The following is a 24,673-nucleotide window of genomic DNA, read 5'->3' on the forward strand; positions in this document are numbered from 1 at the left end:
GCTGCCCTGCAATGCGCGATCCCCCACTCGGCTCAAGTTTGCTTTGTCAGATGAGACGGCTGCTCTCGGCGGGTCCTGGAGGATCAATCCGAATGAAATTAAATCCACGCAGACTCCCACGCGGTTCCGAAGGTACGCGGAAAAAAGAAAATGGACATGGGGAGGGGGGGGGCGGCGAAGAGCGTCTGTGACGTTTTTCCCTCGCGCCGCCACGAAACACCGAGGCGCTTTGAGAACTAGAATCGAGGCGTGGGAATGTTGCCGAAGCGGTTGCAGCGTTCACCCCGTGCTCAAGAACCGCCAACCGACGGTTAAGTCAGAAGGAAAGAATTGTCAACCACCAATGACGAGTAAAACTGCCCTTTAAGGCAATGACATCACAGTGACATCACAGTGACATCACAGTGACGTTACAGTGACATCACAGTGACCTCACAGTGACCTCACTGGATCGCAGTTCGGCCATAGCGCTTGAGCTTACAATTTTTATTAATATATGGTACATTTATTTGTCTTATTCCCGACCCCAAGTAGAACTTGGTGTTTCTACAAATATCAACAAATCATCTGACAAACGAAGAAGCAATGCAGTAAACAAGTGAGCACGTTCAATGCATCCCTGTGGCTTTGAGAAAATGCGAGCACTGGAACACTACGACCCAGTAAAGTCACTGACTCTAAAACTAGAGATCCCCCCCCCAATGTAGCTTACATGAGCTAATGGGGCAAGTGTTGTTTGTGGAAACCTAACAACACATGAGTGCAAATCAAATCAAAACAAAGATTGCCCGTATAGCCATAACAGACTTTTGGGGCAAGTGCTGTTAGTGAGCACCTACGAAGGACAGAACGGCACACGAGAGGGTGGGTGGCCAACACCACGCCAGGCCGCTTTTGTCTCCTGAGTAGCAATGTTTACACACCACACCAGGTACTCATTTGAGGCTGAGTCGACCTAGGGGAGGCCCAGGACCAGTTTGGATAATTGTCACGGACGTTGACCATGAGCGGGAATCGAACTCTGGCGGCCAGGTTCGTAGCGCAGCACGCTAACCGCTACACCACCACTCCCAGATGATGATGATGAGGGATAGACCATTAGAATGATAACGATGATGACATTGATGAGCTGCATGTTGACAGGTAAGATGACAGTGACGATGCTGATGATGATTAAAGCGAGCACGATGATGAACATAATGCCGACACTCATGATGATTGAAATTACGATGATCATTTTGACAATGATGACGAAGGCAATGTATCCCATTGCGATTAAATGATCATTAATTACGTGTGCGGCTACAAGAGAAGAGCCGCTTGTGTTTTGGGGTATGCTTCGTCATATTTTTGTTGCTTTTCTTGTCGCCGTTGGTTTTGCTGTTGTTGTTATCCATTTCCCAATTGATTCTGCCTCGAGAATCAATTTACTCGAGAATCAATTGATTATCGGCATTATGTTCATCATCAGCATCGCCACGGTCATCTCAACTGTCAGCATGCTTCTCTTCAATGTCATCATCGTTTTCATTGTCATCGTCGATGCATCATTAGCATCATCTGGAACGTGTGTGTGAGAACCTCCCCCACCCCACTCGTGGGAGCCCTTCCACCAGCAGCGGCGTGAGCAGATCAACTGCAGCAGTGCTGCACCTTTACCCTTCGTTTCCGAATTGCTGACGGCGAAAACAACGATCACAACAGAGCAGATGACGACGACGACAAGGAACAACGATCGCGACGATGACAGACAACGACGTTCGATGACGAGCGCTCGTGTGGACGGATGAACGGACCGACGGGCGGGTGGGCGGGCGTGCGGACGGACGTACGTCTGCCGAGGTGGCTTTGTTCCCGGCGGACTTTGCGACGTGACCCAGCAGCTCGAAGCCGTCGGTGGAGTAGTTGGAGAAGGGGCGCGTGGGGCGCGACGTTACCAGCGAGCAGTCGATGAAGAGACGAACCTCCGACTTGGTCACCGCCACGTGCACCTGTGGGGTCACACGGGGTCAACGCGTGGTCACGTGGGGTCATGCACGGGATTGCGCGCACGGTCGTATTATCAGTATCAGAACATTAATTGAAACTGGAGGAATCCAATGAGCTATAAACCTCTTTTTCACAGGAACTGCAGCCCACGGTCTTGAGGGCCACACCAAACATATATCATCATCATCGACATCAATAAGCAGCAGTAGCAGTAATGTTCAATCCACTGCTTGATGAATGCCTCCCCCAAAATGCCGCAACTCACATGACGGGCAGCGCATTCCACCCTGCGTCAGAGAAGCTGACGTCGCAGAACTACCTCCTTGTGTCAGCCAATCGACTGGCCGGGCGGGTACCTTGTGGAAGCTCCCGTAGAAGATGGTCTTGACCTCTGGCCCTGTGAAGGCGATGTTCTGCATCTTTCCGGTCTCGTCCAGCCCGAAGAGCGTCACGGACTGCCTCCCGGCTGCCGTGGTGTGGAGCGAAGGGATGGGGGTCAGAGTCCGCCGCCATCCCCGCGTTCTCCGCATGACGATCACACCGACACTGTCGATTGACCCCATTGACCCCGGTGACCCCATTGACCCCGGTGACCCCATTGAACTTAGTCACCCTAACGACCACGTTTACCCCGTGACAACATAAACCCCGTTGACCTCCTTGACCTCATGCACTCCAATGACCCCATTGGCCTAAGTGATCCCAACGATTCCGTTGGCCCCAATTGACCCCAATGGCCCCATTGACCCTGGCATTGACCTCGGCGACGCCGGTGACCTCCCCCCCACCCTGCGGCGTGTCCACTCACGGTCGAGTTGCACCCCCAGCTCGGGCTTGAGGCGCTGGTTGGTGAGCTCCCACACGGAGAATGGATCCGTGCCGGTCTCGGGCAGCACACGCAGCAGGAAGGACACCGTGAACTCGGGGGGCAGCCCCTCCGGGTGCACCTCGCTGCACGGTCGTCACAGCGTCGCACCACCACCACCACCACAGGAACGGCGGCGACGGCGCATCAGGTGTACCGCCACCACACGCGCGACACGGCCGTCAACAGCAAACAACGGGAGCAGCATCAACAACGGCATCAACGTGACCAACACCACCACCACCACCACCACAACTGCCATGAACGCCATCAGCTACCCCATCAACAACACCACCATCAACACCACCATCAACAACAACACCAACGAACATCGGTACCACCACCGCTCCTGAATGAGTGAGACCTCACCATAGCGGCGGATCCAGGGGGAAGAGGGCTGCTCGGGGCAATGATATTTTATTCTTAATTTACATTGAATCTGGGGTTTTTATTACTATTATTAATGCCTTGACTTTATTAAAACATCTTGACATTTCAGGGCCACCCCCCCTCCCCCACACCACTTGGGAAGTTTCTAGATCTGTCTACCACATCCAGCAGTGGATTTACAAAGATCTAAAAAGTAAGCTATTATTATTTGTCTACTCGGCGGTGCATGTGAACACGCAGACGGGCGGACATATAGACAAATAGACGGATGGACGGACGGATGGATATATGGGCGGATCGACAGATGAATGGATGGATGGACGCGCAGACAGACGGACGGGTGGACGGACCTTGTGGGCACCTTGAGCAGGGCCCCCTTCTGCAGGCGGTAAGCGGCGAACTCGTTGAAGGAGCCGGGCTGCATGGAGACGCCTCCCAGGGACGCGTAGGTCTTCTCCACCAGGCCAAAGGCCTCCATCATGCGGAAGCCTGCCCTCGCGCGTCCGACATGTGCAGTGTAACACGGTGGATGGTCACCTAAAAAACTACGAAATAAAATACGTTTCCGGATATGTATATCAAATTAACAACAAAAAAGACAGCACATGAGCAACAATTTCACCTCACGAGATAACAACTGTAAACATTGCACTAACCTAAATCCATATGAACGGTAATACATATCCTGAAATGCAAGTTGTCTCTGACAAACCGCGTTCAAACCGGTTATAATCACGTTGCAAATCGAGTTACAGATGCGGAGACCAGCGAGGTAGTAGTGGAGGCCTCTGTTCAGCGGGCACCGATCGGGGTGCGCGTCATCTGGAGCAGCGCGTGCATCCCTGTCCGCGAGTCCGTCTCTGCATCTCACGGCGTCTGTCTGCACGTCTCACCGTGTCTCATCACCTGGTCCCTCTCTCCATCTCACCATGGCTTTCTAAATCTCACTTTGTCTCTCTCTCTGGTTCTGTCTCAATGTATGTGCCCCTGTGCTCAACTCAGTGTCTCTCTCTCTCTCTAAGTCGTTACAGCCGTTCTCTCCCTGTGTCTGTCTTCACGTCTCACTGTGGAGCTCTCACTGTGTTTCACTTTCTCGTGTCTCTGCGTCTCTAACTTTGCCATTGTCTCTAATTCAGCGTTCTTCATTGCAAGGCCCGCAGGCCACTGGCGGCCCCTGGTGGCCTTTAGTGCGGCCCCTGACGTGCGACCCCCGACCATACACAACACGTGACACCACCCCACCCATCATCATCATCATCACCGTGCTGCTGTCAACCCCCTCTCGTTTCAAATGTGTGACTGCCCTCATTTGCACCGATGTCTTTTCAGCAAAAGTGGCCCCCCCTCGGAAAATGAGTGAGGAACACTGCTCTAAGGCATCTCTGCAACAAGGCCCAGTAACCTGACAGGGTGAGCGGCATGTTGACGAGATGGCTCTGGATTGCGAGCGTTCACCTGGTACAGTGTAGCCATTCATGAAGACGATGGGGCATGCTGTGGAGAAAAAAAAAATCGAGTTTAATTAAATCACGTGACGTATTTATGCGGAACTTCTTTCGCACCGTACGTAGCCAACCGTGCTCATCAGAGGTGCGGCGGGGGGAACGATAACAAACTAAACACAAAAAGCAGTTCTAAAAAAATAGAAGTCTGGATTCTAAACACATTCGACTAAAATAACAACAATGGCAGGTACCCCTTACCAACAATATAACAGAACAGTTACCCCTCATCAACAATGCGTAATTAATATGCCGTATATCAAAACTCTCAGCACGTTCGTTGATAACACTGCCCTAAAATATAAAGAATATATAAATAGGCGATGTTCGGATAATAGCTATTTATTTATTTTGTTACTTGGGCTTTTGCACCACTATAAGTGCAGCAGCATCACCAAAGAATTCCTCTCATCTGCAGGACGTCATTGGCTGGAGTTCAATATTCCTACAAAGGCAAAGGTGCAGCCCTGCCATTACTTGTCCATGCCACTGCTGGCAGAATGTTCTCCGCTAGAGGGAGCTGTAGAAAGGACATCCCTAAAGGGTATGTGGCCGACGAATTCCACTCTATATTATTGTAGTGGATTTAAACGAAAAAAATATTAATAAATATTCCATCGTTTCATCAAACAGGCTTTCAAAGTGTAATCTTTTTATCCCTCTGGGGGTCGATAGAATGAAGACCAATTTTGTTGCCATGTGAATGTTGAGCCCGAACCGCCATTAAAACGCAGCGGGTGACTTCACGTTGCGTTCTATCATTAATCCAACTCTGCCCCCCCCCTCTCTCCCACTGTAGCAGAGAAGGGGGGGGGGGGGCGTGCCACTCACGGATGGACGCGACCTGGCACAGGTGCGACATGATCTGGTTCTCGATCTTGCGGAAGGAGTCAAAGTCCTCGGCGAAGTAGACGTGCTTCTCGCTGGGGCGGCTCGCCACCTGGTGCATCTCGCTCATGTCCGCGTCCGCGATGCCCACCGCGAAGATGCTGTAGCCTGCGGGGGGGGGGGGGGGGAGTGTGGGGAGGGTGAGTGGGGGGGCACCGTGGGAGCAGAGAGGGAGAGAGATGGGTGAGTGGGAGAGGGGGGAGAGACAGCGTGGTGGGTGAGTGCGGGATAATGTGGGAGAGGGGGGGGGAGACAGGGTGGGTGGGTGAGTGGTGGGGGGCACCGTGGGAGCAGTGTTGGGGAGGGACCGGCCAGTGTCCGTACCATTGCACGGGGGGGGGCGGTATGGGGGCAGTCTGGGGGAAATGTGGGGGGGTGTGGGGCGGTGTGAGGGGGGTGGGGGAAGCCAAGTGAACGCCGACACGGACCGCTGGCTCGGAGCTCTTGCGCCGTCTTAGTGACGTCGTCCTGCGAGCGTCCATCCGTGATGAGGATGAGAGCCTTGGGCACGGCCTTGCGCATCCCCCCCGTGGAGCTGAACAGCTCCTTCTGCACGTGCTTGAGGCCGCGGCCTGCATGCACACACACGCACGCACACACGCACACACGCACACACGCACATACACGCATGCACATGCACACAAACGTGCACACACGTGCACACACGTGCACACACACGTGCACACACACGCATACACACACACGCACACACATGGAGCGGTCGCCGTCGACGAGAGGAAACTTTTCATTTCGACTCCCAATTTTAGTTTTCAAATGCCAAAATTGAGAACAGTTTGCTTTTTGTTTATCTCGAACAAACAGAAAAAAACCCCACGTAAGCCGGGACTATAATTGGGCCAAATTTCTGCTTCCCGCACCCATTCATTACGGTTCACGTCAGTAACCTACTCGCTCAGTCGGTGATTCATGGCAGTGTATCGTATATATGTTACATGTAATAAGCCTTATCAAAGAAGGGTCAGTCGGGCTCGTCAATTTGACATTTCCGTGTTATTCAGGGCTCGTGTTGCTTTCAGCATCAATAGAAACTGATTTACGAGCAGTCGTTATCGCGCTAAACGTTTCACTGACGCTCGTTGGACATTTCATGGTTTCTGTTCGAGCGGGCTGCCTGATTTTACAGCTACAGACAACTAAGATAAAAATCCCTCCCATAGAGCCCTAACGGACTATTGAAAGCTAGTGCTGCGCGCAGCGTGTCCCTATTAAGATTGGCATGACTCACGATGTGATGGGGGGTGGTGTGTCCGGCACCACGCCGTCTCCTCCGGGGCTGAGATTTTACGCACCAAAACCGGCACTAACTTGAGCCCGAATTGACCCGGGGTGTTAGATCAGCGTCGGTTTGGATAATCGCCACTCGCGATAGGAGTGAAACCTAACATGCCAACGTTGGGCCAACGTCGGGAACGTCCTCGCAACCGTTTGCCCAACGTTGGGCTGACGTTCCGTGTTGACAGGGGAGTCAACTCGTGGAGGCTTTCACACGAGACATTGCGGGAGGTAGGAAGACGTTTTTACGGAGAGATAACGAGACCCAACGCACCCCTCGCTCGAGACGTACAGTCTCAATTCACATTTGGACGTTCAGGAAAATCAATATCTATAAAAATGTTAGACTCATTAGTTCTTGTAGACTGAAAATTTTGCAATAATGTTGATGTTTAAAATTATGTTTAGGGAAGGCTTTACGTGCATGCGAAAAACACTTTAGACAATTAGATAAACTGTGTATGAGGAATAATTTATTATCACAATGATCAAAGACATCTCTGTCATCAGAATTCAACACAGAACGTCATCTTAAGACTGGTGCGATGCACTTCAAATATCAGGAAAAATTCCATATCGCGGCCAAAATTGAAGTTGAGTTTTTTTCATTTTTATTCAAATTCAGGGAAAATGATTACACTGCGCACCTACCCAAGCCCTGCCCCCCCCCCTCCACCCGGCCCCCCCCCCCCCCCAGACTGACCGGTCTTGGTATTGCCCCCCAGGTACCGCACAGAACTGAGAGCCCCCAGCACCTCCTTGCGGTTCTCGTACTCGTTGAGGTCGAACTCTGTGCGCGGGTTGTCACTGTAGACCACCAGGGCCACCTGCACACAGAGGGGGGGCGGGGCGGGGAGGGGTAGGGGGGGCAGGGGGAGGGGGCCGGGGGGGGGGGAGAAACGTCGCCATCGGCACGCGCGCACAGCGACACCCGCGTGCGTTTTTCCGCGAGCTATGCGGCCGCCCTGCAAGTCGCTTTGCTCAGCGGCCGCTGCTAGTGGGAGGGTCTCTACGAGAGCTCGAGAGCGCTTGCAGAGGGTCTTTTGTTCTCCTCTTTCACGCTGGCCAGACGCATTCAAAGGCTGCGGCTGCACCGACGGTTTGCCCCACCACACCGGGATTGGCCGATCGAGGTAGGGAAGATGACGAAGATCTTAGAGCCTGGACTTGAACTCGGGATGAGAGGTCATCGGAGTTGGGGCGGGCGGCCACGGCATGGATGGAGTTCCACGCAAGGCAGTCAAGCTACTGCATCGCCCTGCTCAAACGGGCATGTGGTGCTGATCGTAGCTATCGGAGGATCCCAGAGCCAGTGGTGGAAATTCCACATTTCGATGGCTTGGATGAGTCTCTCTCTCTCTCTCTCGAGGAGAAGGCAATCGCCATTGACGTCGTCGTTGCTTCACCTGCGAGGCGCTGGGGCCGACCCTCTCGAAGGACGACACGATGCCGTGCACAAACGAGATCAGCTTCTGGAAATTCTCCTCGCCGATGCTCCAGGAGCTGTCCACCAGGAAGACGAGGTCGGCCTTGGCCGAGGTGCACACTGTGGAGGGGTCGGAACCGCGTGCAAGCGCACGCACGTGCACCGCCTTAGTTGAAAAAAACAATCGGCTTTACAGGAATGTGTTAAGATGCTCAAACAGCAAGTAAACACCGATCGCAAGGCATCGGGTCTGCATTAACCGCGCACGCCTGCGGGGAAAACGTACAAACGGAACGTGCTTTGAGAATAATAATGATGATAATGTTCGCATTTTCTTTGCAGCTGATTGGCGTACACCAGAGCTACAGCTTCCTTTGCGGCGCTGTCTCACCACGGGCGTTAGACCAGAGACCAATGCCTGAAAGGTGAACAGCACAGAGGCAATGGAAATATCAGAGCATTGGCAGCTCGGCTTGCAGAGGTTCGTGTTTCAAGTCCAGCAGCTGCCCTGATTATTATTATTTATCGCTTACTGGACTGTTATTGTACATTGCTCTGCTGGTTTCAATGTTTTTTTATTACTATTCATTAGTCATGTTGATAAAAATGTTATTGCTTGTGTTCCACGCAGCCCCTGTAAACCCTAACTTCCCATGTAACGTCGTCACTCCCGTCGTGTCAGCCATGCCATACAGTTCCTGTAAACCCTACCTTGTAAATGTAATTGCATGCGTTCTACGCAGGCCCCTGTAACCCTCCCCCCCCCACCAGATTCAACGTGCCGGCTGCCATCCTATCAGCCTCTGTGGCCGGGTCGCCACTGGCAGAGAGCTCAATGGGGCCTGACCTGCAATAAACGAACCGACTCACCACTTGGGGTCTAATGACCGCCGTGGTAACACCATGCGCCGTCCGGACCAAATGCAGACGTTAAAGATCTCGTGACATCATTCTCAAGAGCAGGCCACCGTGTTGCCAGCGTCAGGGTCCATGTTTTCCAAATTCCAAAAATACACCGCGAGGTTCTTCAATTGGGATCGCACACAAAGATCCCCCATAAAGCCTTAACAGGCTGTTAGCGAGCACCTATAAAGGCCAGAACGGCACACGAGGAGGTGGGTGGCTAGCACATGCCTAGCCGCCTTTGTCTCCCCAGTGGCGATGTTTAAACACTGCACCGGGTACTCATTTGAGGCCTAATCGACCTAGGGGAGGCCCAGGACCGTTTCAGATAATCGCCACGATGTTGGCCGTGAGCGGGAATCCATCTCGGATCGCCAGGTTCGTACCGCAGTACGCGAACCGCTACACTACCGCACACAACAGAGATCATCGTCCCCTTACTTGGAGAACTTATGCCCCCCACGGGGCAAACTTGTAAATGAGACTCTATCCTGGTCTCTTGAAATCCTCTGCTGGTTAAACAAAATCAACGTGAAACTTGGTTTTAAACTCAAGCAAACACACAAATGACAAAGGCGACGGCACGTAATCTTGGGCTGGAGAGCCAAGTGCCGTTTGCGAGCACCTTGTGATTCTCCTCAATATCCGTTCTCGCTAGGACGCAATGTTCCGAGAAATGTTTTGGAATATTGATTTACCTTCCCCAATATTTGCACCCCCCGTTTCGATAACAAAATAGTCGCTCTTTATATGCGAGTTCATGTCCATGCGTTTTCAAACAAATTTACGACCGCTTTTAACGTGTAACGTTAGCCTGCCGTCTGACACATGAATGAAATCACTCAACTTCAGCTCCGAAATTTCCGAGTACAAAAATTCAATAATTTAGGGGGTTGGGGGATTTTTCTAATTATCAATGATTTATTTTTATAATTAAGGATGCACCCAACTATCCTTGTGCCAAAATGTCAGCTTTTGCCTGCCCTTCCACAACTTTCATCGGCATTCGTGATCTTCCGCACGAAGTGGACACATCAGACTCCGCCGTCAACACATCGATCTACACTGCGTGCTCCGCGAGCCGGCCATTTTTAAAAATACTTTTTTTTCCCAACGTCCGCGAGAGCCATCAAGCGCTAAGGCACGGGCATGCGCAGTCGCGCTTGCGCGACGCTACTGCCGCACGCACATAAATCCTGAGCGCGATGCCCAACTGACAAGGAGTTAATTGCTCGCCGCCGCGACCGGCCGGCCGGTCGATACACCACCGCGGGGCGGGGCACAAAGGGTTCACAGGCGGCGGGGATTATGAATGGCCCGTTCGCTGGGGGGCCTCAACGGAGAAACAACGCCGCACTTGCTCATTAACAACGCGGCAGGCGGACACGAGGCGGGGCAATGAGGGAAAGTGAAACTCGCTCTAAACACTGCGCCACCACTCCCTACACACATCACACACAGATCCTCCCCTCCACCCACTACCCCCCCGTGTAACCTACACATCGGCTCCTCTGGCCAGCCACCCCCTCGTGCGCCACGTCACTTATGCCAAAACGCTTGTTAAGGCTATACGGGGGGGATCTTTGTCTTTGTGTGGATAAGATGTTTCCAGGACGAGTGGCCCCAATCCCCCGTGGGAACGGGGGGGGGGGGGTGTGCGGCAGACCTTGGCGTATTGGAGGAGGCGTCGGCGCTGCGGTGGGGATCGCCTGCGGGTAGAACGGCATCCCGACGCCCGGATCTGAAACGGGGAAAACAAGCGCTCCTCCGCTTAATATTTTCAACAGCTTCCACTTACTCCATCAGTCTGATCCAGAGGTCGCAACCGGGTACCCGATACCCGTACCCTACCCGATACCTGGCTACCCATACCTGGCCGGGTATGGTTACGGGTATCCGTTTGCGACCCTGGTGCGGCCGGGTATGGGTACGGGTAGGCCGTGAGTCACTGGTGAGTCACCGTTTGTCACTCATTTCCCAACGTCTTGTCTCTTCTTCTCACAATTCAAGTTCCTAGAATCAACCCACCCGCGCCTGCAACATGGCTTCATCCCAGAGGTCGCAATCGGGTACCCGTTTGCGACCCTGGTGCGGCCGGGTACGGGTAGCTGGGTAAGGAATCAAAACCCGTTTGCGACCTCTGGTGTGATCTCTCACTTGGGATGTGGGGGGGGGGGGTAGGGGGGGTAGGCGGTTACCGATGGACTGCAGCACGGAGGCGGGGGGGCCCTCCATGTCACGGTAGCGCGCGTACACCTTGGCGCGGTACTGCACGCCGGGGAGTAGGTTGTCCAGGCAGTGCGTGGTGACGCCGCGGCCCAGCTTGAAGTCCTGCATCGGCTGCTCCCCTGCACGGCCGGCGGGGGCAGCAATCGACACCGACAAGACGCACGTTGACGTGGCCGTGGCGAGGCATTCGGGGTGGTAGTCAGGGGCAGCGGGGCAGCGGGGTGGCTGCCCCAGGCGCCCCTCCCCAATCGGGGCGCTGCCCCAAAGTGTAGCCGGACTGATGGCTGGTGGCTCACGTTTTTCGTGGGGCCGTGCCGGTACCAATACAGTGGTTGTGGGGGGAGGGGGTGAAGGGTGGGAGGTGGCAGGGGTGGTGGTGGGGGGTGAAGGGGGGGAGGTGGCAGGGGTGGTGGTGGGGGGTGAAGGGGAGGAGGTGGCAGGGGTGGCGCATTGCCCCCGGCGGGTGAATTGTCCGTCTCCGGCTGTGCAAGTAGAGGGCTCCTCGTGATGCTTTCTCGCGCCGTGCCGCGTGGCGGCGCATTGGTTGGTCACACGGCGTCACAAAAAGTCAAACTCAGACCCCCCCCCGTCAGATATGACGTCACAAAGCTCTACCCCCCCCCCCCCCAAAACCATATTTCTATTTGAAAATATAACATGCTTCGAATCGCTTGAAACTATTGTCATTGTAGTGTGTATTACAATGATGTTGTAGGAGAAAACATGTATTAAAAAGTCTATTTAATTAAGTAGAACGTGTTGTCTATATATATTTAAAGTTGCGCATTTTGATGTGACGTCACATTTCTCAAAGCCCCCCCCCCCCTCGTCACACATCGTCACAAATGTCTGACCCCCCCCCCCCCCCAGGTGCGTGACGTCATTCATGGACGGCCCCTAAGTTGACACTGACGTCACCACGGCACCTGTGCGGGGCTACGTGCACAAGCGCAGGCGAGCACGCAGATGCGTGCGAGCACGTTCGTGCGTGCGTTCGTGCGTGCGGTGGCGAGCGCGTTCGTTCGTGCGTGTGTGCGTTCGTGCGTGTGTGCGTGCGGGGAGTGGCCGTGCGGTGGCGAGCGCGCTGGCGGCTGCCTCGCACCTCTCAGGGACTCCAGCGTCACCCTGTAGCTGGTGGCGTCGCGATGGGGGTTCCACTGCACGCAGAAGCTGTTCGCCTCCACGCTGGACGCGTACAGGTCGTCGATGCCCAGGTACACTGACAGTCACGCGCGCGCACAACGTGAGCGACGGACCGCCGGGCAGGCGAGAGCGAGCGTGCGTCCTCGTGCGAGCGATTTGAGCGTGCGTGTAAAGTGTCCGTGTTCACGGGCGCATCCATGCACGTGAACGTGCGCACGCGTGTCCGTATGTTCACGCGTGTGTGCGAGCGTACGGCCCACTCACGCGTGCGTCCACGGCCCTGCAGCGGCTGGCTCGCCCCGCCGGGGTAGGTGGCGTAGATGCGCACAAGGTACTCGGTGCCGCTCGCCAGGTTCTGCATCACCACCGCGTTCACGCCGTCGCCCACCACCGTCTCGTACGCCTGGCCACCCTCTGCACGGGTGCACGACGAGTGAGCGAGCGAACAAGTCTGACAATTCGTTATCGCGCGCCCTTACGGATCCACTCATTGAACCTTTAGAAACTGCTTTTTGTGTTTAGTTTGTCGTCCTTTCCCCCGCACTCCCGATTACGTACATCGTGGATGCCGCCGTAAAACTGGCACGGCCTCGAAGGCGGATCCCGAACATCTGCTGCCACCGGTAACTGAGTCTGGGTCTTTGGGCCAGAGACCCCGAAACAGCAGCAGCAGCAGAAGATCGCCTCCACTAGGTCGACTCAGCCTCAATTGAGTACCTGATGTGCTGCGTCAGCATCGGCAACTGGGGACACCCACACTCTCGTGTACCGTTCTGGCCTTCACAGGTGCTCGTGAACAGCACTTGGCCGTACGGTCTGTTAAAGGCTATAACGGGGGGGGGGGATCTTTGTCTTTGGTATATCACGCACGTGAATGCGCGTGCGTGCGTGCGTGCCGGCACGCGGCGTGACCCACCGACGGGCTGGTAGACGATGCGGTAGCCCATGGGAGGCGTCGTAGGTGGGTCCCACGTGATGCGAAAGCGGTTGTACCACTCGTCCACCACATGGAAATTGTTGGGCGGCGCGTGCCCGGCTGCAACACATGTGGTGCGCGCACACACACGGACACACAGACACGAGCGCATACACACGTGCACGCGCGTTCGCCACTGAGCGACGGTGGCTTCTGTGCCAGGCTAGGTGCACTCCGAGGCCGCGTGAAGTGTCGAAGGTGACCATACGAGCCCACGTGCTATGGGTTGACTGACTGAGACGACTGATAGATGCATGCACGCACAAAGACAAAGGCCCTCCAGTATAGCCTTAACAGACTGTTGGGGCAAGTGCTGTTAGCGAGTAGTGCCTATGAAGGCCGGCACGGCACACGAGAGGGTGGATGGCCAACACCACGCCCGGCCTCCTTACTGATTTTTGCGCACTGCAGGTACTCATTTGAGACTGAGCCGACCTAGGAGAGGCCCAGGACCGGTTCAAATTTCTCATCACTTTTATTGGCCGTGAACGTGAATCGAACTCGAGTGGCTGGGTTCGTAGCACAGCACAACAACCACCATGCCACTGCCTCCATGCACACGTACACACACGCGCACACACATGTACACACACACACGCACACACGTACACACACGCGCACACACACGTACACACACACGCACACACGTACACACACGCGCACACACGTACACACACGCGCACACACGTACACACACGTACACACACGTACACACGTACACACACGCGCACACGCGCACACACACGTACACACACACGCACACACACGTACACACACACGCACACACGTACACACACGCGCACACACGTACACACACGCGCACACACAAGCACACACGTACACACACGTACACACATACACACACACGCGCGCCGACAGTCTGCGCCGCTCGTCACTGACTGGTGCGGCCGATGCCGGCGATGCTGGCGCCGTCGCCGTCGCTGTAGAGCGCCGTCACCGTCACCTTGTAGGACGTACTGGGCGCCAGCGGCTGCAGGACCACCGAGTTTGAGCGGGCCGGCACCAGCACCTACAAAAAGACAAAGATCCCCCCATGTAGCCTTCAAAGACCGTTGGGGCAAGCGCTGTCAGCGAGCGCCGACGGAGGCCGGTACGGCGCACGACAAATGCCGGTACGGACGGCGCCTCGCCCAGCAGCTTTTTGTTTCCCCAGTACTGATGTTCACACTCAGCACGAGGTACCCATTTAAGGATGAGTTGACCTAGGGGAGGCCCAGGAGCGGTTCAGGCCCTCGTCACCAATGACAGGAATGGAACTCGGGTCACTAGGATCATAGTGCAGCGCGCCAACGGCACTGCAAGAGCTATGGGATCTGGTAGAACGAAGGAAGCGATGGTGAGGTGCCACGACATCGGCGAAAATACTACAACGACCTCTTGACCCTGGCCGCGTGTTAATTCATTGCGAAATTACGTCGACATTTCTTACATTTACCATTCGTCTCCACGCGTGAACACTCATACATCGCCTCGAAGCATCTTAATACGTGCGAGAGACGCGATCTGCAGGAGCGACGGCAACGCTGTGTGTGAAACTCAACGCTCGCGGGTTCATTTTCGTCTCCTCGTCAAACCAGGGACACGATCGTGAATCTGCCGTGACCTCCCTTCGGAGCAGACGGAAAGCGGCGCAGGCAGGACCTGCTTCAACGCGCCGATTCCATTTTACAACACGGCCCCTTGAAAGCAACGGGAACTTGGAAGGGGTTCTCGCGTGAGAAAGATTTTAACTTCGCAACACGCACAGTTTCTAAAAAAATGGACAAACGTTCGCCGAGCCAGAGCTTCTCTGCCACGCTCGAGCGAGCGTATTTCTGTCCTCTGACGCACTTTCGCTCACGTTTAGAATTTTAACACGCGGCAGAGTATTCCTCCATCGATACGGAGCGTGAAGAAAACCCACCGCCCCCCCACACTCCCGCACTCCCACCCAACTGCCACCACCCCTCCCCACCCCACCATTTCTCATCTGAATGTTGAGAAATGATGGCTCTCGTTCTTTATTCCGCGGGGCGATTCCCCGCTAACGATTTGCGTGGGAGGACAAATGTCAGCGGAGTGGAGATCAAAAAATCCTTTTGGGCCCCGGAGCCCTGGCAAGTGGGACAGCAGCCCTCGCCATGACCTCATAACAACAGCAGCAATCCCAACGACGATGACGACGATGATGGATAATTACTCATGGCGACGGTGATGATGAATGATGCAGTTGACCAACACTTGGAAAAAATACTATCGTCCTTTGAGTTTCCCGAACTACTTTGTTGCTGCTTCATTCATCTGGGGAAAACCGAGGCTCCGGACTCAACGGGAGGGTGCCGCATTGCGACGTTTGGCCAAATCCACTCATGCATCTTGCCCTTTCATTAAAAAAAGGTGCCAAAAGCAAGTCGGGCTGTACGAGCGGGGAAATACCATGGCTGGAAAAACATAATCGCTCGCCGACACTCAGAGGAGCCATGATCTACCCACTGCTGGATGATGGACCCACCCCCTCCCCCCCGCCACCCCTACGTGTAATCATGTCGGTCGTGGAGGCTGTTTGACCATACTTCGCCACGATGATCAGCACGTGCGTTTGTTAAGGGGATTAGCCAGGACCGCTTTCAGATATCGCACGCCTCTGATGTCAGCCGTGGCCGGTTGGCCCGTGGTTGATTTCAGGTAAACAAGGTGAGAGTGTAGTGTGCTAAGCACTGCAGTAGCAGCAGCAGCGTCACACAACTTTAAGGTCCCGAGATTTGTAAGGTCGTTGGAGTGGTGGCACAGTGGTTAGCGTGCTGCGCTGTGAACCCGGAAACCTGGGGACGCCTTCGTCAACCGGCACTGACCAGGGTGGTGAAGTATGGTCACAAAACGACCGACATGGCATGGGAATGCATTCATGAAGCAGGAGAAGAATAATGCCTGGTCATTCTGGAACTACGTTTGAACGTTTAAACAAAGTGCAATATCATCATCATCATAATTATCACTGCTGGCGAGAGACAGTGGCAGCAGCTGGTGATGTCGACGATGACATCACCAGGCGGGCGGGCGGGCGAGCAAGTGAGATGCCGGTGGAGCGCTCACCATCTCCTCGCGCTGCGTGCGCCGCGTGGGCTCGTACGTGACGCGGTAGGAGGTCACGGGGCCCTCCGCCGGCTCCCACGTCACCTCGATGCTCATCGTCGTCTCGTCCGAGAACACCATGTTCCGGGGCCCCTGGGGCCCACCTGCCCACGGGGGGGGGGGGGGGGAGGATTGGGGGGAGGGGTGGGTATTGGTGGAAATCCAGCCAGGGTCACTCTTGTGACAATCAAGGACACCCTGCCCTGGTCTCTCCAGTCCTCCTTTGTGACCTTTATAATTTCCCTTAACACCCGCCACCACCCAACACACCACAGAAATGTGGAATTTCCACGACTGGCTTATCGGAACGAGTCTGATAATGCATTGCTATATTACCAAATCTCAGCCACTCTTTCCTTTAAGCCCACATCCACCTTGCTGTTCCCAGACAGTCTCCCATCAGAGAGCTAGCCAGGCTAAAGCCTGCTGAGCATCCGAGATCCCAAGGGATCAGGCACCTTCAGAGCGATTCGGCTGCGTGGAACGAGTGGCAAAAACTCCCCGAGACGATATTCGCCCCCCAAGCAAATCCGGCACGAACAGTTGAGGCTTTGACCATCTCCATCGGGGACTGGACCGTGCCATCTGATTACGATCACGGGGGCGGGGGGGAGGGTGGGGGGAGGAGGGGGTGGCGAGGGTTCTTCTTACCTGGAACGCGGGGAGCGGACGTGTATGTGAGCACAGACGACTTGTCTCCTGCGAGGGACAAACGCGACAACACGGTTGGTCAACAATTCCCGAATTCCCGCCCACCAAGTTTTCCGTTTCGCCGTCTTTCTGCGACGACGAGAGGTGGGGAATGCGGACGGGGGGGGGGGGGGCGGTCTCGTTACCGGTGGTGACACGCCCCGATAGCGGACTGCTTTCGGCCTCGTCGGCGTGCACCGCCGCCACGGTGACCTCGTACGGCGTCTGGGGCAGCAGCTTCTCCAGCAGCACCGACGTCTGGTCCCCACCCAGCACCAGCTGACCGTGAAAGAAGACAAAAATCATCACCCCGACGGTTAGGCCGCACAGAGTGTATGGGGCAAGCGACGAGTGCTGTGAGCGAGCAGTGCCTGTAGCGGCTAGCACGGCACACGAGGGGGCGGGCGGTCGGTACCACGCCCCAGCCGCCGGTGTCTTCCCAGCGGCGGTGTTTACGCATCGCACCGGGTACTTATTTGAGGCCGAGTCGACCTAGGGGAGGCGATCTTCTTCATCTGCCAACCTTGTGCGAGTCGACCGAAGGGAGGCGCCCAGGACTGGTTCAGATAATCGTCACTGGCGTCGTCGTCCGTGAGCGGGAATCGGACTCGCGTCACTGGGTTCATGGTGTGGCACGCGAAAAGCTACACTACCGCTCCCTCGATCGCCAGCTGCCGTCATCATCAGCAGCAGCCTCAGCCTTGATCTATCCGCTGCTGGACAAAGGCTTCCCCAAGCGGGTTGCGTGGCTGTCGCAGCTCTCCGACGCGCTATCGGCTCATTGCCGTGTGCCGTTCAGGGCACGATGCCCGACGTTTCGCTCCGCGAGCCGGGAGCACGTCTGGCGCCGCGTCCCAACTCTGGCGGCAGCAGTCGGGTTCGTGTTGAGTTTCGTGGCGAAGGAATTGGGGGAGTGGGGGGCAGGGAGGATAAATTCCCGAATTGTTTTGTTTTGTCCATGACCCCGGCACCACTCACCTCCTGGGTGCGGTCCGAGGGCGACGCGGTGAAGCGAACGCGGTACATGGTGACGTCGGGCGCCGCCGCGTCCCAAGAGACGCGAACGCTCTTCTCTCCCACGTCGGAGAAGCGCAGGGACTGCGGAGTCGGGTTCTTCACTGGCAGAGGCAACGGGGTGCGGGGAGTGGAGAGCGGGGAGTGCGGGGAGCGTGGAGCGGAAAGCGCGGAGCGGGGAGCAGGGAGTGCGGGGAGCAGGGAGCGAGGAGCGGGCAATGGAGAGCAAGGAGCAGAGGTGGCGGGGAGGTTGGTGGCAGGAGGCACGGACGGACGCGTGGATGGGTGGGTAGGCTTGACGTGTGGAAAAACAAGGCGCGGGAGGAGAAGATGGTGGATGGGCAGATGGATGCGTGGATGGGTGGACGGATTTATGGACGGACATGAATGCACATGGTGAAGGAGACGTCGAGATAGGGACGGAGAGATAAAGTGTGGGAGATGACGACAGGAGGACATAGAGGACGGGACATGGTCAAAGGGGAAAGAGAGGCAGTGCACGCCAAGACAATGGTTGTGGATATGAACAGAGATGTGCAGCTCCTTTTCCAGGGCCATCCGGCCAGCGGACAGTTGCTAAATTCAAGATGAAAACAAATATCGGCTGCAATGCTGGACAAAGTGAGCAGCACAAAGATAGACGGAGGCCGATAAGGAAAGTGGCGGTGGTAGCGGCGGTGGTGGTGATGGCAGTGGTGGAAGTGGCGGTACTGGCGGTGGTAGTGGTGGAGGTAGTGATGGTGGCAGTGGCGGCGGTAGTGGTGGAAGTGGCAGCGGTAGTGGTGGCATTGGTGGTGGTGGCAGCGGCGGTGATGGCAGTGGTGGAAGTGGCGATACTGGCAGTGGTAGTGGTGGTGGTAGTGATGGTAGAAGTGGCGGCGGTAGTGGTGGCATTGGTGGTGGTGGTAGTGGTGGCGGTGGCAGCGCCGTTGTGGCGTACGTGTCGTGCCGCGGCCGCTCAGCGGCTCCGACTGGCCGTCCTCGGACACGGAAAAGACGGTGACGAGGTAGGCGGTGTTCGACTTGAGCCCCTTGAGCACGGCCGACGTCACGTTGGCCCGGATGTCCTCCTGCGCCACAACGCACGGTGCACACCATGCCGACGGCGCTCCGCAAATTTGCCGACCCACATGGTCGGACCTGGTTACCGCTGCAGCACAACCTTGGTTACTGCTGCGGTGCTGCCCTGGTTATCACTGCGTCTGCATGCGATAACCGCACACAGACACACTCCGTTAAAGATCCCGTGAGCCATCACATTGCTGGTGGTCCAAATTTTCCAAGTTGACAGGGCTTCACCCACGGATACCTACAGCAGCGATCGTCGCCTCTGATAAGCGGGAGGGCTTAGCGCCCGCCCGCCCGCTTGCAGGCCAGGTGGCTGGGTCACCTCGGGCCCCACAGGGGACACCTGAGGTGGTGGTCGTGGTGACATCGCGTTGGCGGTGCCAATGTCTTAATATGGCCAAAGACAGTGAATCGTGAGATAACCGTGTAAAATACAAAACTACAATTTTTATTTAACCAGGTAAGGCCCACTGAGCTATATAGCTATTTTCAGAAGCGACCTCGCCACAAATGATAGCTCAATGAAGTGGCTTATCACCGTGTGGAATTTTTTAGCAGCCAAATACTCCAAACGCATGTTTCTCAATGTGGAGCGATAAACTGGAAGAAGCGAAGAAAAATCCACGCGACCACAGGGAGACAGAGACACACAAACTCCAAATATACAGCGTGGGCATCAAACCCACGACCTCCTGTAAACCAGACGAGGTAGTTAACATCTCGTTATCAAGTAATTAATTCGGATTAGCCGTATTAACAACATCTTACAATTTATGTTGGTGATGGCTGCTGCTGCGATGGAAGTGGTGCACAAGCACAGCCAACAACAACAACAACAACTCAACACGCTCGTCCAAAACAAAGGTGAAATTCCCGGCAAAGGTGACATTCTTCATAGCACATCAACGTACGCATCTGCCTACATGTGCTACGAAGGAGGGCCATTGCCCGAAACGTCCTATTAAGGCCCCAAACACACAGTGTTATTGACCAACATAGTGAGTTTTTCTTCAGTGTATATACAAATCGCTACCGCTAAAGTTGTTTAGCAACTAATTCTAGATTTGAAGCTTTCGTGACTGCAAGGATTCATATGCTTAGGTTTTTTCGGTAAAGTCACGTAGGTAAAAAATTAAAATGATTAAAAGTAAAATAAAAATAAAATAAAAATCACGACGTTTCGGAGGCAACACAAGCTTCCGTCTTCAGCACGATAGCTGTATACAGCTATCAATGAAGTGACGGTTCCACCTGAAGACGGAAGCTTGTGTTGCCTCCGAAACGTCGTGATTTTTATTTTATTTTTATTTTACTTTTATTAATTAAATTTTTTTACCTACGTGACTTTACCGAAAAAACCCAAGAATATTGTTTAGCAACGTCGAGCGGTACTGACTGCGGCGCATTGGACCGCCCCGCTCACTGGAGCCACCCCGAGCACCGCGGCGGGAGGCCGGACGCGGCCGGTACCTCGATGGCGCCAGTGCCGTCCTCCTGCTCGTACAGCATGCGGTACTTCTTGACGCGGGTCGACGGCGCGTCCCAGGCCACGCGCATGCTGTTGTGCGTCACCTCCGAGATCCGCACGCCCCCGGCCGGAGAGTGCAGCGGCACTGCGGCGACACGGCATCACCACCGGCTCACGCTGTGCCGCAGTGCCACCGGCCCCGACTGACCACGGTGAACCCGTTTGGAATGCCGGCCCGAGCAGAGGCACCGGCCGTGCGAGGTTGGGCTATTTAAGAAATTCGGGGTTTGGAAGTTAGTTATTTATCAAGTTCACTGTGTGGCCACCGGTCAAGAAATCTTAAGATTTAAACAGATTTTTTTACTATTTTTATTTTACCAGGCAAGGTCCCACTGAGCTATAGAGATTTTTTTCACAATCGACCTGGCTATCAGAAATAATTGCTCAACTAAGTGGCTTATCGTGTGGAAATTCTTCGCAGCCAAATACTTTCAATGCACGTCGATTCTAAATGGAGGGAAAAACCGGGAGGACCCTGAAGGAAAATCCACACAACCACGGGGAGAGAGACATACAAACTCCAAGTATACAACATGCGTCGTGGTTCGGGATCAAACCCACGACCTCCTGCACACCAGGCAAGGTAGTTAACATCTCGCCAGGGAGATCGGATAGAACCGGCTGCCTCTGGACTGCGAGTGCAGTCTGCTGACCGTTACGTGATGGCAGCATCCTCTAAGGGCGTAATAATAATGATTATGATGCATGTAATCTTCTCATTATAATTATGATTATGAAATCAGTGTTGCTGGTCTGCCCCGGGCTGTTCGGTGTATGTGCTGCGTGTGGTGTGTGTGGTGTGTGTGTAGCGTGTGCGGTGTGTGCGGTGTGTGCGGGATGTGCGGTGTGAGTGGTTTTTTGAGGTGTGCGGTGTGAGTAGTGTGTGTGGTGTGTGCGGTGTGAGTGGTTTGTGCGGTGTGTGCGGTGTGTGCGGTGTGAGTGGTGTGTGTGCGGTGTGTGTGTGGTGTGTGCGGTGTGTGTGTCGTGCGGTTTGTGTGGTGTGTGTGGTGTGTGCGGTTTGTGTGGTATGTGCGGTGTGTGTGGTGTGTGTGGAGTATGTGGTGTGTGCGGTGTGTATGGTGTGTGTGGTGTGCACGGTGTGTGTGGTGTGTTTGTTTGTGGTGAGTGTGGTGAGTGTGGTGTGTGCTGTGTGTGGTGTGTGCGGTGTGTGTGGTGTGTGTGTGGTGTGTGTGTGGTGTGTGTGTGTTTTGTGTTGATGTGTGGTGTGTGCGGTGTGTGCGGTGTGTGTGGTGTGTGTGTGGTGTGTGTGGTGTGTGCGGTGTGTGCGGTGTGTGCGGTGTGTGCGGTGTGTGCGGTGTGTGTGTGGTGTGTGTGGTGTGTGCGGTGTGTGCGGTGTGTGTGGTGAGTATGGTATGTGTGGTGTGTGCGGTGTGTGCAGTGGGTGCGTTGCGTGTGTCATGCGGTGCGGTCTCTACGCACGAGTGGTCTCCTGCACGGTGAGCGGCTCGCTGATCTCGTCGTCGTCGTACATGGCGTACAGCGTCACCACGTACTCCGTCGATGCCTCTAGCCCGTCCAGCAGGAAGTCCGTCACCTCCGGGCCCAGCTTCTCCTGCGTTGGGATGGCGAGAGGGGCAGGAGGACACAGCGACGGGGCGATGGGTAAGATCACCAGTCAGGTGAGAGCAAATTGGGAATAGAAATTCAGTTTTTCGACGTCGACCTGTGGGTCACGGCAACAGCCGGCTTCGACGATGGCTCCGAGCACCCACGTAACACCGATTTTAAAATTATTTTATTGGTTTTTAAATCGTTGAATGGTTTGGCACCAACAAACATGTCTTCGATGCGTTTAAGATATGAACCAACAAGATCCTTCAGACGCTCCGGCTCCGGTCGTTAAGTCGTCACAAGGGACGGGACCAAAACTGACGGAGAAGATGACCTTCAGTGTCCTCGCCTGTGGAGCAGCCTGCCTGGGGATTTTGGGGCTTCACAATCATTAAGCAATGTTTAAGTTTAATCTAAAAACTAACTTTCAAAACGTGCTTTTATTTAAAATACTTTTGTGTTATTCTTCTATATGCCTTCACTAGCATAATGGTAGGTTTTTACCCTTTTAACTGGTACAAAACTGACACCTTTATTCAAGGCATCATGTTTGCAATGACCACAACACAAGTAGTCAATAAAGCAAACAAAAAGAATCAACTCTGATAAGGATAATAATATGCACTGTCCTTGAAGTTGATTGGCCCACACCCGAGACGGCTTTCTTTAGAGCCTAGTCCCCATTGGTGTAGGGCCAGATGACACCAGAAGGCGTACAACTCAAAAACAGTGCAATATCAGAGTATTGAGAGTTCGGGGTAAACATTTACACTATGAGATCTCTTTTACCAGTGGCAAAATATAATGGTAGGTTTTTACCCTTTTAACTGGTACAAAACTGACACCTTTATTCAAGGCATCATGTTTGCAATGACCACAACACAAGTAGTCAATAAAGCAAACAAAAAGAAGCAACTCTGATAGCAATTATTAAAATGTAATTTAGCTTTGTATGGAAATTGTTCTATTGTTCTTGCGATTTAGTCTTTTAATAATGTTTTCTTTTACCTGTACAGCACTTTGAATTGCATCTTTTACACGAAACAGTGCTATAGCAAGAAAGACGTTGATTGATTGATTATGGCTCTGAATGAATTCCCTCTTCAATTGCTGCCCCAATCTCACCAATCCATCCCCCCACACCCCCCCCTCCTTAACTCCTCCTAGACCCCCCCCCCCCCGACATCCAACATCTTCCTTCACTTCACCAGTCCAACGCGTTCTACGTCTACACCCCGAATCGCTCATCCATCATCAGCCACCATCTATCCGCTGCTGGATTAGGGCCTTCCCAAGCCGCAGCCGCCATCATCTCACGGTCGGTCTTCGCAGGTGTCTACAGAGTCGACTGTAATCCATTATTCGTTCCATCTCCATACAACCACACGCTTCACCCGATGAAGGAATTCTGGATTTTTCCACCAGGGCCTCAGGGCCTGCCGACAAACACGAAGCGTACGGCACGTCAACGTTTGATGAAATAACGGTGTTTCCGCGGTGTAGCAGCGACCACTTTAACCAAGAGCAGAAAAGGAACGTTTTATTAATTTCTGCGAAAAGTGGCATTCACGATGACGACACTAACGACGACGGTGGCGATGGGCTCATGGTGAGTGATGGGGCGCCCGTTTAGCAGCGTCAATCACAGCGCAGTGTGTGAATCACAGCACAATAGAAGATGACAACGCAATTTTTTTTAGGCGGGTAGCCGAAAATGTTTCATTGGCGTCATCGGCCATGATCTGCTGCTGAATGGATGTCTCTCACGATCGTCTGATGCGCCCAATCCCTCTGCCTCCAGCGCGCGCAGCGGATCCGGTCGCTCCATCCCCGCACAGCAGATCCAATCGCTCCATCTCTGCACGGTGGTTCCGCCAAAGCCTCTTTTTTTGGTTGCACGAATTCAACTGCTCCGTTGATTTATCTGGTAATCCCATCTCCATCAGCCATCATCAGCCATCATCTATCCACAGATGGATGGAGGCCTCCCCACGAGGGCCCTGCTATGCCACAATCAATTGGGGTTCCGTGCATGAGCTCATCTCGTCGCTCCTTCTCCGTGGCG

The 24,673-nt window shown here is 54.4% G+C and overlaps 1 protein-coding gene across 3 annotated transcripts in view; it reads right to left on the reverse strand.

Annotated features, from left to right (window-relative positions):
• LOC144935885 (collagen alpha-1(XIV) chain-like) overlaps positions 1-24,673 on the reverse strand; it is a 102,150-nt gene that overhangs the window by 26,407 nt on the left and 51,070 nt on the right. For 2 of the 3 annotated variants that reach the window (XM_078862736.1, XM_078862734.1), the window contains exons 20-41: positions 22,477-22,609; positions 20,979-21,121; positions 19,381-19,510; positions 18,405-18,544; positions 17,573-17,705; positions 17,388-17,435; positions 16,698-16,840; positions 14,503-14,634; positions 13,545-13,671; positions 12,893-13,042; positions 12,588-12,704; positions 11,455-11,604; positions 10,923-10,997; positions 8,334-8,473; positions 7,631-7,754; positions 6,063-6,206; positions 5,578-5,742; positions 4,700-4,738; positions 3,595-3,733; positions 2,798-2,940; positions 2,346-2,455; positions 1,833-1,991 (exon numbers count right to left, since the gene is read on the reverse strand). In XM_078862736.1, coding sequence (XP_078718862.1) covers positions 1,833-1,991; positions 2,346-2,455; positions 2,798-2,940; positions 3,595-3,733; positions 4,700-4,738; positions 5,578-5,742; positions 6,063-6,206; positions 7,631-7,754; positions 8,334-8,473; positions 10,923-10,997; positions 11,455-11,604; positions 12,588-12,704; positions 12,893-13,042; positions 13,545-13,671; positions 14,503-14,634; positions 16,698-16,840; positions 17,388-17,435; positions 17,573-17,705; positions 18,405-18,544; positions 19,381-19,510; positions 20,979-21,121; positions 22,477-22,609 — 2,784 coding nt within the window. The remainder of the gene's footprint in view (positions 1-1,832; positions 1,992-2,345; positions 2,456-2,797; positions 2,941-3,594; positions 3,734-4,699; positions 4,739-5,577; positions 5,743-6,062; positions 6,207-7,630; positions 7,755-8,333; positions 8,474-10,922; positions 10,998-11,454; positions 11,605-12,587; positions 12,705-12,892; positions 13,043-13,544; positions 13,672-14,502; positions 14,635-16,697; positions 16,841-17,387; positions 17,436-17,572; positions 17,706-18,404; positions 18,545-19,380; positions 19,511-20,978; positions 21,122-22,476; positions 22,610-24,673) is intronic. The other variant, XM_078862737.1, reaches the window with a different exon arrangement.

This window comes from Lampetra fluviatilis, chromosome 14, assembly GCF_964198595.1.
Source record: "Lampetra fluviatilis chromosome 14, kcLamFluv1.1, whole genome shotgun sequence".
Taxonomy (NCBI): domain Eukaryota; kingdom Metazoa; phylum Chordata; class Hyperoartia; order Petromyzontiformes; family Petromyzontidae; genus Lampetra; species Lampetra fluviatilis.